Consider the following 15,332-nt stretch of genomic DNA (forward strand, 5'->3'; position numbering starts at 1 on the left):
GAGCTCGGGTCTCAGATATTATAGATAAATCTTCCTCCAACCAGCCATTAAGAAGATTAAGAAGCTATCAACTGGAGTGATGTACTGGCTGACCTTTGGAACTCTTGGTATAAATACTGCTTTTCTGTAATTCTTTTTTCATTCATTACCTGCCTGTAGAGGGAGACAGTTGTCCTCCAAAATATATAGCATTAAGTTTCTATCTTTTATTATTTTGATATATATATATATATATATATCCTATTTATATATATATATATATATATATATATATATATATATATAATATATATATAATATATATATATATATATATATATATATATATATATATGTGTGTGTGTGTGTCTGTGTCTGTGTATATATTTTTAACAAACATTACTAACCTCGAGGTATCTCGTAGCCTGTGAGGACAAGCAAGATGTTACAAAAGACCAGAAGGCTACCCACGTAACCCAGTGTTGTTCGTTGCATCTTGTTTACTAAGAATGAAGAACATCAATTCATGTTTTTTTCAATGAAAGCTTATCAAATGTTCCGGGATAATTCGAGCATCCAGACATGTTTACTGTTCATCTTTTTAGAGATGATTCAGGGAGATTAGATAATCTAATTCCGCTAATGCATATGAGCATATATCAACACTAAAACTTGCAGTCAATAGGACGAAAAAAATTGAGAAGGGAATACGGCCAAATGAAAATGAAGTGCATTTTTATCGTTGAGGAAGCGCTTATCACATTATATTGTTTTGAGCGCAAGATGCTGTTGCTAATTGCGTGTCATGTCATATATATATATATATATATATATATATATATATATATATATATATATATATATATATATATATATATATATATATATATATATATATATATATACAATATATATATGTATGTGTGTGTGTGTGTGTGTGTGGGTAGGTGTGGGTGTGTGTTTGTGCACATGTTTTTGTGTGTGTGATTTCTTTGCACTTTTTGGATATTCTTTTCACTGGTTCTGTTCAAGCTATATAAGTATATCTTAATTCGAAAGGTATATGCAAGTATGAACAAAAATAAGTTTATATACTTCGCCATGGTCGGTTGGTTCACATTATAACATTCTGATATTTTGGGTACGTCAGAATTTCTTCATTTGGTTTTTCATTTTGATTTCAATCTCAGTAGTGACATGCATATCCAAAAAGTATGAAGAAATTGAGAAGTTAAAAGGCCATTGAGGTTATTACACTTGCATACCTACCTCACAAAGTAATGACCAGTGTATACATATGTATATTGTCACGAAGTGACCAAGTACCTGGTTATTACACAACTATTCACAAAATCCAAAAATTTACCTCACTTCAGCCAGATACCTGAACCCTTATAAAAATAAAATTACGACTGAACACTCTAAAGGTAACAGTGATCCCTAAAAACTTGCTTATCACTTGAAAAATCAGTCTAGGTTTATCAAGTTATGAGTGAAGTAGTAACTGTTGAGCAAGAAATATACTAGAAGGAAAGGGCATCACTCCATCAAACAACTATAATTGTTTCCCCTGGTCTTAATTCACTTAAAAAAAAGATCTGAAGGAGAACAAAACATGTTTATCACTTACCTTGTGCATACACAAATAACCCTATTCACTGGTGGTCAAAAATGAAACACTGTGCTTTTAAAACTTTAAATACAAAAATTTATTTCTAACTTCAAATTTATAATTAGAATTCATAACCTGAAAAAATTTACCATTACTTGAAAACAACATAAGATTTAATTCATTCTTAAACAAGATTAATTCACAAAACTTTAATTTATCAAGAAATTACATTAATTAAACAAAATTCAAACTATAACGATTTACTCCAAATTTGAAAAAATTCTTAACAAATGAAAATCAAAACAAGTATGCAATGTTAAAGTATCAAAACATATAAAGTGCTAATTGAATAAATGTTAAATCACCAACACAAAAGTCTGGGTAAAGCTATGAAATTGTAAACACAAGAACCACACAAAAAATGTAAAAACAAGAACATACAAAAAATGCACAAAAGGTTTATCAACAATAATTTCACTAAGGCAAAATCTTTTTCAAATTTGTATCTTTTTACCATGGTAAAAAATAAGTAAAAACCACTTTACCTCATACAAGTTTCTGAACACTTTTACACAACTCTTAGCTGCAGCAGTATACACTTTTATCTAAGGTGCCTGTTACATACACTGCTAACACTCTTTCGTTATGTCAGATCCTACCAAGGGAGCATTAAATATTATTAACAGTTTCCAAAAACTTATACGAGTATGTTTGGGAGAGTGACCACAAGTCTTACTCTCTCCTAAATGAAGAGGGGATAAGAGAGAGAAAGAGAGAAAGACCAACCTCTACATGGTCTCAGTCTGGACTGATTAGTTTTACCAAAAATCTTCTGTGAGATTAAACCTGGGTTGCCAGTTAGGCATTTTTTGGAAAGGGGTCACCCTGGAAGAAAACAGGAATAAACAGAGTTTCTTCTTCTCCAACAGGAATAAACAGAGTTTCTTCCTTTCCAACAGGAATAAACAGATAATTTATTCTCTGGCTCAGAGAACTATATAAGCCTGTCCTCTTATCTGTATGATTGACAAGGGTTTCCTGTATGCACACTTATACAAGCACTTTTAGCTCTTTGTTGGTGAGTCGGTAGAGCTGCGGACTGTCACTCGATGGGCCGGAGTTCAATTCCCCGGCCAGCTGATGAATAGTTAGAGGAATTTATTTCTGGTGATAGAAATTCATTTCTCGCTGTAATGTGGTTCGGATTCCACAATAAGCTGTAGGTCCCGTTGCTAAGTAACCAACTGGTTCTTAGCCATGTAATAATAAGTCTAATCCTTCGGGCCAGCCCTAGGAGAGCTGTTAATCAGCTCAGTGGTCTGGAAAACTAAGGTATACTTAACTTTTTAATAGAGGCGAACCAGCTTATCACCCTGGTCAACTAATATTATCTAGGCCTGTCACCTCATCTCCCTTTTGGCTGATAACTTAAGTGCTTTTAGCCTCTCTCTTGCATAAAAGATTTCCTGTGGTCACCAACTGACACCTGATCAAACATTCAGCTGTGAACACAAGAGCCTAACAGGAAAATGTATCTTATCACCAGTCAACTAACCCTTTTAAATCTGAGTCTTAGCATCCCCAACAAACACTGTTATTATAACTATCACAGACTATACATGACAAACACAAGAGAAAATATATAAACACTGCATAAAAACATGCATACTGCAAAATCACCTCATTATACTTCACAACACATGAGAAATACAAAAGAAAATATATCAAAATTATATAAAACACATTAAATTTGCAGAAAACATACATGTCATAAGATCGTATCATTATAATATATATATATATATATATATATATATATATATATATATATATATATATATATATATATATATATATATTGTCACAAAGTGATCAAGTACCTGGTTATTACACAAATAATAAGACCCAGAAAGTTACCTCACTTCAGCCAGACACTTGAAACCTCATAACAAAAATATTAAGACTGATTACTCTAAAGGTACAGTGATCCCTTAAAACTTGCTTATCACTTTAAAAAAATCAATCTAACTTTATCAAGTTATGGGTGAGGTAACAACTAATAAGCTGTAAACAGACTAGTGAAAAATGGGCATCACTTCAACAGACACTATAACAGTTTCCCTGGTTCTATTTCACTTTGATAAAGGAGAATGAGACAGATATATCACTTACCTTGTACACATTCATTAATTTCTCTAATCACTGGTGGTCAAAATGAAACACTGTGCTTTTTAAAACTTTAAACAGACAAATTTATTTCTAAGTTCAAAATTTATAAGCAGAGTTCACAATCTCGGAAAGATTCACTATTACTTGACAACAGTGTAAGATTTTCATATTTCTTAACCAAAATTAAGTCACAAAACTTTAATTTATCATGAAATCACTTTAATCAAGTAAAATTTAAACCATTAACTTTCATTCAAGTTTTAGATATACATCTGAACATCTGCAATTAGTCCAAGTGTTCACTAAAACATTAATTAATGGGACTCAATACAGGTATTCACTGAAATCTCAATAATAAGTATGCAATGCAATCTTAACAATGTAAACAAAACTCTAAGTAATCACCAACAAAAAACTTTATATAACACTGTAAAATTATTAACATATAGGCACAACAGAATAATGTGAAAACAGGGACACATTAATGTTCATCATGCCATAGAAAATATGTACCAGCAGCAACTTTGCTAAGACAAAACATGTGTAAAGATTACTTCAATCTTTCCAAATATTACTTCCACCTTTAAAGAGAGTACACTCACCTCTTAGTAAAATAATAACTCTCTTTTACTTAAAACATCACTTTAACTCTTAACATAATATAAAACCAGTAAATATCACACTACCTTTTACAAGTGGTACACCATTATACACTTTTCACAATGTTTGTAAAATACTAACATCTTCAGTAACCCACAAAATTACTAACATTAGTGGGAGAATGACCAAAATTTACACCCTATTATGAGCAGAGAGAGAGAGAGAGAGAGAGAGAGAGAGAGAGAGAGAGAGAGAGAGAGAGAGAGAGAGAGAGAGAGAGGGAGAAACTTATGCCAGCAACCCCTTTTGCTTAACTAACTTTATTTCATTCAGTACTCCTCTTTTATCTTCAAGCCCTCCCAGAATACTCAAAGAATACACATAGGGAATACACAGAACACTGAATACACACAGTATACAAAAGCTCAGAAGAAAACATGCCAGAGCTCTTATCTGTATGATTGACAGCATCCGACCACTCAAAACACCTGGTAAATAGAAAAAGTATTTTGCGACCGATCTGGGTCGGCTATCAACGTGTCAACTTCATCTCTCTCACTTCCTCATCCTTTCTACTCAGATTATGGAAAACATAATAGGCATAGATAAAAATAATAACTATGGAACAGACACACACATGATAAATATATAATAAAGCATTTGGTTGAGAACTGTCAAACATGCCAAGATAAGCAAAGTGGCCCTTGCCTTTCTGCCTTCACCCCAAACATTTGTGTCAATGCAGGATGTGGTGATCTGATAATGGTTCCAGAATCTCTCTCCCTCTACAGAATTTAAACTTTAGCTTTCACGAACACGGTGTGTTATAAGCATAAATGAATGTACGTTACAAAATCACCTCAAAACATGTGAGATAGCTGAAAATTATATAAAAATACAGAACACAACAGTCATCTGTAAGAAATAAAGACATCTCAAAATCATAGACATCAAATCAAAATATACACATAATCTCATATTATAATATTTCTTCCCCCCAGAAGAATAATTATCCCGGGTTTGAATCCAACGATTTGGAACGGGATAAATAATCTACAATTACACTGCTCTTTCCAAAAATGTTCTCGCTCTTTACACAACAAGATTATACAATCAATCAGGGAAATTATTATGGCTGAAAAACTTGAACAGAATAGGTGATAAACTCTAGGCATACTCACAAATCTTTGTAACTCTTTCACTATTTTAGAAACAAACTTGGCTTGCCAAATATTATCAAGTAATTGACCAATAAGAGGTAAGGGATAATTATCAGCTACACTGATGGAATTCAGTTTCCTATAATCAGTACACACCCTAAACGAGCCATCTGGTTTCTTCACTAACACACAAGGAGAGCTGTAATGACTTGAACTGGATTCTGCCAATCCATGCTGCAATAAATATTCAACTTCCTTTTTCAAAACATCTCAATGAAAGGGTGATACACAGTAAGTTCTTTGCTTGCATGGTTTAGCATCTTCTCTGATCTTTATCTCATGCTTTGTCAAGTCAGTACACTTAGGAATGTCCGTAAAAATCTCAGGGAAATTTTCAATCATCTCACTTAATTCTTTGCTTTGATCATCACTCAGATGTTTTAGTTTGTTCTCCAAATTTTCTAATATTGAAGAATTGTTCATCTTGTTTTCAGCTATTTGGCATGTATGACACTCTCTGCAAAATTTGCTAACATCCTTGTGAAGTCCAGGCCAAAAAAAATACTTCATAACCTTCTCAACAGTCTTCCTGATTCCCATATGTCCAGACTCATGTGCTACTGCTACAACTTGTTTCCTCAGTGGAAATGGAATTAAAATTTGATGATATTCCCGCCATTTGGCATTTCCTGGAATATTTGCAGGTTGATGCTTCCTCATTAACAATCCCTCCTTTAGGTAATAACAAGTAGGAGTTTGTTGCATCTCTTCTTGGTCAACAACTCTGAAAAACAAATCCGCTAACGTTGTATCCTTCTTCTGAAGTTCTACCAACTTCTCTCTAGTCACTTGTCCAACTTCAAGGGTTGAACTCTCAATATCTGCCAACTCTGCCACTGTAGTTTCACTACTATCTTCAGGAACATTTTGACTACGCTGAGTCTCTTCACCAATAATAGGATTCTCCACTTCTTGAAAAATCTCTTCATTACTGACACTAGGGGAAATTTCACTTTCCTGAAACAGCTCTTCTAAGCTCAAAGATCCTTCACTTGATCCTTCTGGTGCAGGTAAATCCTCAGTTTCTTCACTTCTATGCTAAGTTCTCTTCATACTCCTGGTAGTTACACAACTTGGAAATAGGTGAGGGTTTTTCCTCTCTATCTCTACCAAAGGGTTAATCCTTAATGGTTTGTCTGTCACTATACAACAACGAACCAAGGGAACACCACCAACTTCATTACCCAGTAAAACATGCACACCTTCAACAGCTATTGAGTCCTTTACAGCAAAATCAATGCTTCCTGTCATTAATTTACATGACAAATGCAAGCGGCATATAGGAGTTACTTCCTCTCCTCCTATACCCTTTAAAATAACTGAATCTCCGGTGAGATTCTTCTCCAACTGGGAATGAGTACCACGAGCTACCACACGATGATTACTTCCTGTATCACGTAATATCTTCACTGGTACCTGTACACTCAAAGAGATATATGGCTTAAAAGCCTCTTCACTGTTCAGCCATCAGTACTCGAAGTTGCATCTCCACTGGTTGCTAAGCACTCTGCTTGTCTCGTTTAATTTTTTCCCACAGTTCTCCGTAGATGGCTTTACCTGGTTACCCCTTATCACCTGTCCAACTGGCTTAATCGGCTGTTGTGTCTTATAACAATCTCAACTATAATGTCCTACTCTTCCACACTTGTAGCAAACAACATTAGTTTTCTGCATCTGTCTTGAGAACAGACTAGAAGGTGAAGGTTTAACATTCCACTGCTGTGGGGCATATCCTGGCTTTGTACTAGTATAGTTATTGGAAGGGTTTCTCATATCACTGTTCTTAAAACTCAACTGAGACCTATAACCTGTGAATTGTTGGTTCTGGTACTTGACACTATAATTCTTTTTGTTGGATATTATGTTATAGTCCTTACTTAGAATAGCAGCTTTATCAAGTTTCTTCACCTCTCTCTCTCTCAACTAAGCTCTTATATGTTCAGGAATTTCTCTTAGATATTTCTCTAAGACCACTAATTCTTCAAGTTCGTCCATAGACTTAACTTTAGCGGCCTTCAACCACCGTCTAAAACATCTCCTTACTTTATGGGCATAATCTAAGAAAGTCATCTTGTCATCCTTCTTCAAAGATCTGAATTTTTCATCGTAATATTCAGGGGTCATCTGGTAAACTTGTAACACATTGTGTTTCAATACACTGTATTCTTTACACTGATCAGCTGATAAGGCTAAATTGGCACTTCTTCCTTTACCAATTAGAACACTCTGTAATAAGACTGACCATTTATCTTCTGGCCATCCCATACCTGTAGCTACCTTTTCAAAGTGCTCAAAAAACTCATCTGGAGCTTCTTCTGTAAACTTTGGAATTAACTTCTGTATTCTCACTACATCAAACACAGGGTCTGCATTACTTTGGACACAGTTATATGGGTTTACAGATAGTATGGATCGAGCTCTGATTAACCCCAACTCCCTTTCATGTTTTGCTCTTTCTTTATCTTCTTTTTCTTTATCAGCCTGCATCTGCAACCTAAGTAACTTCTCTTCTGATTCTAGCACCTTCAGTCTACCCCAATTTTCTTCTGTTTCTAGGTGTCTCAACCTAAGTAACTTCTCTTCTGATTCTAGCACCTTCAGTCTACCCCAATTTTCTTCTGTTTCTAGATGTCTAAGCTCTGCCTCTACATCACTGTTCTCATTCTCTTGCCTTAGTTTATTTGTAAATTCTACCTCAGCTGCATTCAACAATTCATATGCCTCCCTTAACTCTCCATCTACTTTACCAGAGCTTATTAACGCTTGGATTGCAACACACTTGACTTGTGCCTCAATCATATCACTAGTAACATTACCCCCACATATCACTGCTAAGAGAGTCCACTGCGCCTTAGTCAGGTGAGATTCAGATAACTCTCTGATGGTTGGAGCGCCTAAAAATTCCTGAACTTCAAACAGAGCCATTTTCTCTAGTTTATTCAACTAAATAGTTTACAATAAACTTCAAAACAACTATAAGGTCATTCTCTTACCAAAATATATTCCTAACACTACCAGTATAAACCATAAACCAGAGTGATATTCTGTTTAGTTCTTCCTGGAAGATGGGCACCAAATATTTTGTTTAATTCTCCCGGTCTGGCCACCAAATATTTTGTCACGGTTCGATCCTGGGTCCGATCCCGTGTCCCGGGTTTGGGCACCAAATATTTTGTCAAGAAGTGATTAAGTACCTGGTTATTACACAAATAATAAGACCCAGAAAGTTACCTCACTTCAGCCAGACACTTGAAACCCCATAACAAAAATATTAAGACTGAATACTCTAAAGGTACAGTGATCCCTTAAAACTTGTTTATTACTTGAAAAAATTAATCTAACTTTATCAAGTTATGGGTGAGGTAACAACTAATAAGCTATAAACAGACTGGTGGAAAATGGGCATCACTTCAGCAAACACTATAACGGTTTCCTTGGTTCTATTTCACTTTGATACAGGAGAACAAGACAGATATATCACTTACCTTGTACGCATACATTAATTTCTCTAATCACTGGTGGTCAAAATGAAACACTGTGCTTTTTAAAACTTTAAACAGGCAAATTTATTTCTAAGTTCAAAAGTTATAAGCAGAGTTCACAATCTCAGAAAGATTCGCTATTACTTGACAACAGTGTAAGATTTTCATATTTCTTAACCAAAATTAAGTCACAAAACTTTAATTTATCATGAAATCACTTTAATCAAGTAAAATCTAAACCATTAACTTTCACTCAAGTTTTAGATATACATCTGAACATCTGCAATTAGTCCAAGTGTTCACTAAAACATTAATAAATGGGAGTCAATACAGGTATTCACTCAAATCTCAATAATAAGTATGCACTGAAATCTTAACAATGTAAACAAAACTCTAAGTAATCACCAACAAAAAACTTTATATAACACTGTAAAATTATAAAAATATGGGCACAACAGAATAATGTCAAAACAGGGACACATTAATGTTCAACATGCCATGGAAAACATATACCAGCAGCAACTTTGCTAAGACAAAACATGTGTAAAGATTACTTCAATCTTTCCAAATATTACTTCCACCTTTAAAGAAAGTACACTCACCACTTAGTAAAATAATAACTCTCTTTTACTTAAGACATCACTTTAATTCTTAACATAATATAAAGCCAGTAAATATCACACTACCTTTTACAAGTGGTACACCATTATACACTTTTCACAATGTTTGTAAAATACCAACATCTTCAGTAACTCACAAAATTACTAACATTAGTGGGAGAATGACCAAAATTTACACCCTATTATGAGCAGAGAGAGAGAGAGAGAGAGAGAGAGAGAGAGAGAGAGAGAGAGAGAGAGAGAGAGAGAGAGAGAGAGAGAGAGAACCTTATGCCAGCAACCCCTTTTGCTTAACTAACTGTTTTTCATTCAGTACTCCTCTTTTATCTTCAAGCCCTCCCAGAATACTCAAAGAATACACATAGGGAATACACAGAACACTGAATACACACAGTGTACATGAATACTGAATACACACAGTATACAAAAGCTCAGAAGAAAACATGACAGGGCTCTTATCTGTATGATTGACAGCATCTGCCCACTCAAAACACCTGGGTAAATAGAAAAAGCATTTTGCAACCAATCTGTGTCGGCTGTCAATGTGTCGACTTCATCCCTCTCACTTCCTCATCCTTTCTACTCAGATTAGGGAAAGCATAATAGGCATAGATAAAAATAATAACTATGGAACAGACACACATGATAAACATATAATAAAGCATTTGGCCAAGAACTGTCAAACATGTCAAAGATAAGCAAAGTGGCCCTTGCCTTTTTGCCTTCACCCCAAACACTTGTGTCAATACAAGATGTGGTTATCTGATAATGGTTCCAGAATCTCTCTCCCTCTACATAATTTAAACTTTAGCTTCCACGAACTAGGTGTTATAAGCATAAATGAATGTCCATTACAAAATTACCTTAAAACATATAAAATAGCTGAAAATTATATCAAAATACAGAACACAAGAGTCATCTGTAAGAAATAAAGACATCTCAAAATCATAGACATCAAATCAAAATATACACATAATCTCAGATCATAATAATATTATGTATTATATATATATATATATATATATATATATATATATATATATATATATATATATATATATATATATATATATATATATATATATATATATATATATATATATATATATATGTATTTATATATATATCATTTATCATATATCATGACAGGTGAACAAACAAGAGACTGGGTGTAAGTCGTGACCAGGTCTGACTTTATTTCCAATAATTTTATTTTGACCACAGCAGTGAAGTTAAGAAATCTGTGTTCATATCTATGTTTTTAAGAACACTACATATAAGCAGCCCTGAACTTACTGATGATGAAATAGATAAATAGGATTACAGGCAAGAAATTGAAATGTCCTGTACTAGAATCAGAAGAGGCAAAAAAGAATCTGTATCAAAACAAGGAAGAACTTTACAGCACAAAGAATTTGTTTGTCCTACCATATAATAAAGATATGAAAGATATTCCCATCTTCTTAAGAATTTTGTGGTTAATGTAGCATTAAAGAACAATAAAACAATGAAACATATACTTATAAACAACTTTCCCGACAATACTAAAAGGTAAGTATATGAAATTCTATGCATGACTTGTGATAGGTATAATATTGATCATACTGGAAAAAACACTGATAAGGAGAATGGAACAGCAAAAAAAAGAGCAATATATGCACAGGTGAACATTGAAAGCTTTGTACATGTTAATGAGAACAATTATAGAAACAACTGAGCTGGAGCGAAAAAGACAGATTATTCTAATAATGCACTGGAATGAAATTTCATTGGATCTAGCATTATAAAAGAAAGTGATGGCTGTAATATGAATATCAGTCAAGGCATGTACAAACTTGATCCTATAATATGTATGGAAAAAAGATAATCGCATTTGTAAAACAGAGTAAGTGGGCACTATCAGTAATAAGCTTTGTTGGCCCCCTTCCTTTCAATTACACCAGCCAGGTGTGGGTTGGTAGTCTCCAACAGTTTAGTATGTTTGCCTATACTGTCTCCATAGTATTTATATTGTGATTTCTACTGTTATGTGTCAGTCCGTCAATTACCTGGAAATAAAGTCGAAACCAGTCAGGTCAGGTCCTATACTCATTCTCCGTTTTTCACCTGTGGTGATGTGTGATAAGCAAATCATGTGCTCACGTGATTAATCAATATATATATATATATATATATATATATATATATATATATATATATATATATATATATATATATATATATATATATATATATATATATATATATATATATAATATATATATATATATATATATATATATATATATATAAAGTCTTGGTTCTCATTAGACAGCAGAGAAGAACTATGTGATGACCTGTCAGTGGCACTTTGCTGCAGGTTCATTTGTGCTGGCATTGGAATTTGCTCAGTCGGATGCAGAGTATTATTTGGTCTTGTATAAATATGACCTTATTACTTTGTTTGATGGTCAGGGTGTTATTCACTAGTATTGCTTGGTATAGAATCATTATTCTACTTGCTTTTCCATTGATAGGGGGTGTGAGTCACTCTATTTCATGACCGTAGCTTTTGCCGAGTCACTTTTGTTAATTTTGTCAATAAAGTCTAGTTTTGCATACCAGTGTCTCATTTCAGTAGGCCTTTGTGTAAAGATAGGTTTCGTGAGAGAAGTTTGACAAAGGAGAAGGGGTCTGCTGACCCAAGGAAGAGCCACGGCTAGCCCCCAGACATCTTAAGGAAGTAAGATGATCGATTCTGTTCTTAAAACAGACACACCAATAAAAGATGGCCCTTCTTGACCCAAGGGGCTATTAACAGTGGTTGGCAGCAGTGTTAGACATAGATAGATAAATAGATAGTTAGGGATATGCTTCCGAAGAGAGACATATTTTAGTAATTCTAGTATTGGCATCTCAGAATAGGATTTTGTTGGGTTCAGCAATTCAGCTTTGGAAGATGTTGTCAAGCAAGGATCGGCGAGTCAGTCTTTTTGTCAGGTGCTAAGTCTCTGTGTGCGTTTTAATGATGCGTCACGGGGCACAGGGTGTTAACATGGGTATTAATATGGAGTTAATTCATATTCGGGAGTGTTCAGACGTATGTGGGATATATAGTGCAAAGTAATTGTGGTATCTTGATGTGTTAAAATACACGAAAATTGCAAGTGATTTTTTTCTCCCTCTCTCTCTCTGTCTGTGGTGAGACATTCAAGCGCTGTTAAGCAGAGGCATACGTAAGTGTTATCATCTTTTTTATTGTTAGTTTAATGTCGAATTGGACTTTTCATTACACTGCAGCTAATTTTTTAGGGCGGTGGCTGTAGTGATGTCATCGCCTGAGTGACGTGTCAGTGACGTCATTAGTTTGGATGGAGCATCTTGCTTGCTTCTTTATACTCTGAGTAGTGCAATTAAATTTTGATTGTGTCTCATATATTTTGTTTTTTTATATATAGCAATCGGCAGTTCTTATTGGCATTTAGGGTTTAATAAGGGAAATATTTTATTGTTGTGTTATCCCTGGGAACTTTGATAATTGGGAAGTAATTTATTTGACATTTGTTGAATTACTGCATGTAAACATTTCTTATGCAAGTGTGTGTACATTTATTAGGTTTTTTAACTGTTTTTTCTTATTTTTATAATTACACATGTATGTGTATTATTTTGGGTGCATATGTGCGTGTATGTAAAGTGGGTGCAGTTGCTATAAGCTTATTTGGCAATCTAGTCCCTTGACGACAGGAGAGGCGAGCTTGTCTCCTTGGGGTTCGCGCTCAACATTTTTTGTGTAGGCTTCAGCAGGTCTTGGATGGGGTGATAGGGAGAGTGAGGTGTTGCTCTGAGGGGGCAAGGGACGAATTTTCTTTCTCTCTCTCTCTCTCTCTCTCTCTCTCTCTCTCTCTCTCTCTCTCTCTCTCTCGTCCAAGTGCTCAAGTTCCGTTTTCTATATGTGAGAGTGGATTCTCATTCTCTTTACTTGGGAAGATGTTTTTTTTTTTATTATGGTTTGCTTTTGAAAATGCGAAATGGGTTCTGACCCAGTTTGCATCAGCTGTGCGTTTAGCCAGCAATTTTCATTTTTTTTATGGGACTTTGGATTTAATTGTGGGGTGGTTAATTTTGAATTTAATTTGGGGGTTTCATTTAATGATGGGTTTAATTAATTGTGAATTTACTTATGGGTTTACTTGATTGTGAATTTGATTTTGGGCTTACTTAATTTTGGATTTAATTGAAGGTTTAATTAATTTTTGAATGGAATTGTGGGTTTAGTTAATTCTGGATTTGATTGTGGGTTTAATTAACTTTGGAGTTAGTGGTGGGTTGGATTAGTACCTTCTTTTGAGTTTTGGGAATTAATTGTCAGAGTATAAGGAATTAACATTCTGGGTTTCGTGTTGTATGGGAATTTTATGAGGGGAAATTGTTTTTTCTTGTGTTTTTTCTGTAAAGGGTGTCCTTTTGCAGGACTTGTGAAATTTTTGCACTTGTGATCAGCCAAGAATAAGTTAACGAATTTACTTACGAAGAAGAAAGCTGCAAGAATGAGGAGAGGAAATAGTGATCAGAGATTCCTTAGATCAGCCTATGGTTGCATAGGACACAGAGATTTAGGCCGTGGTTCGAAGGAATTTTTGGAAAGTCGGAATGGCCAAAGATCAATGGTTGGCTTGAGTTCTAGGATCCCATGGGTTCGTTGCTTTAATTGCAATATGCAGGGACACATCAAGAGATTTTGCCGTGTTAAATATTGTGGCAGTTGTAAGAGTTATGGTCATCCTCGGCGGTCCTGCCTGTCTCGGAGACAGTATAATGATAGGCCTGCATTTCAGAACTTTGGTAGCTCAAATAAGGAAGTTCCTCACGCGAATTTTTCGAGGAGATCTTGTGATCGGCAGACATTGTCTAAAGACCAATCAGTTGTAAAGGAAAAACTGGATGGATGTTTCTTGGGATATAGGACTTCTGGGAGAACCCTCAGGGTCAAAGCCAGTCATAATTGGGTCTGTACATGGAATTAATGTAAGGGTTTTTATAGATACAGGTGCCTCTATTAATATGATAAATTATGAGTTGTTCAGATCGATGTCCGATTGCTCTTTGAGTACCCGTATGTGACGTTCAAGCAAACAGGTTACAGATTTTGGGATACGTAGATGTAGATTTATCTCTTGGGGGTACACCTTTGACAGAACCATTTTTGGTTATACAATGGCGTGCTTTGGGAAATACTTTATTACTGGGTCATCCGGCATGTCAGAGACGAAAAATATCGGTTCATACAGGGGAAATGCGGTATAACGGTGGGAGTACCTGGGGTGTTTGTGCCGTATGAGTAGATGGATGTAAGGGTGGTGGATGATGAGGGGTCAGGTGTACATGAGGATCCGTGGGTGAATGATGAACATGTGTCGGTGGATAAGAGGTGTTATAAGGGTGTTTTGACAGATGATGTGGTGCTTGTTCTGGGTATGGTGGTGATGATGAAAGTTCGAGTGGAAGGAGTGCATAAATCCAGACAGATGTGTGTGGATGAATGTAGCGAGAAGCTGAAGGGCGTTTTGTGTACGGGTTCTATAAATAATGTATCATGTGCAGGGGAAACTTGGGTGGAATTGCTAAACTGTAACGATTCAGTTCGGAATTACCAGAAGGGTACTTATGC

The 15,332-nt window shown here is 34.9% G+C and overlaps 1 protein-coding gene across 1 annotated transcript in view; it reads right to left on the reverse strand.

The window, feature by feature from the left end:
- Positions 1 to 478, reverse strand: part of LOC136840518 (uncharacterized) — a 32,720-nt gene extending 32,242 nt beyond the window's left edge. Inside the window, exon 1 of the mRNA XM_067107171.1 lies at positions 387 to 478. Coding sequence (XP_066963272.1) covers positions 387 to 474 — 88 coding nt within the window. The 5' untranslated portion in view covers positions 475 to 478. The remainder of the gene's footprint in view (positions 1 to 386) is intronic.
- Positions 479 to 15,332: the final 14,854 nt, after the last annotated feature.

Source organism: Macrobrachium rosenbergii, chromosome 7 (assembly GCF_040412425.1).
Source record: "Macrobrachium rosenbergii isolate ZJJX-2024 chromosome 7, ASM4041242v1, whole genome shotgun sequence".
In the NCBI taxonomy this organism is placed as follows: domain Eukaryota; kingdom Metazoa; phylum Arthropoda; class Malacostraca; order Decapoda; family Palaemonidae; genus Macrobrachium; species Macrobrachium rosenbergii.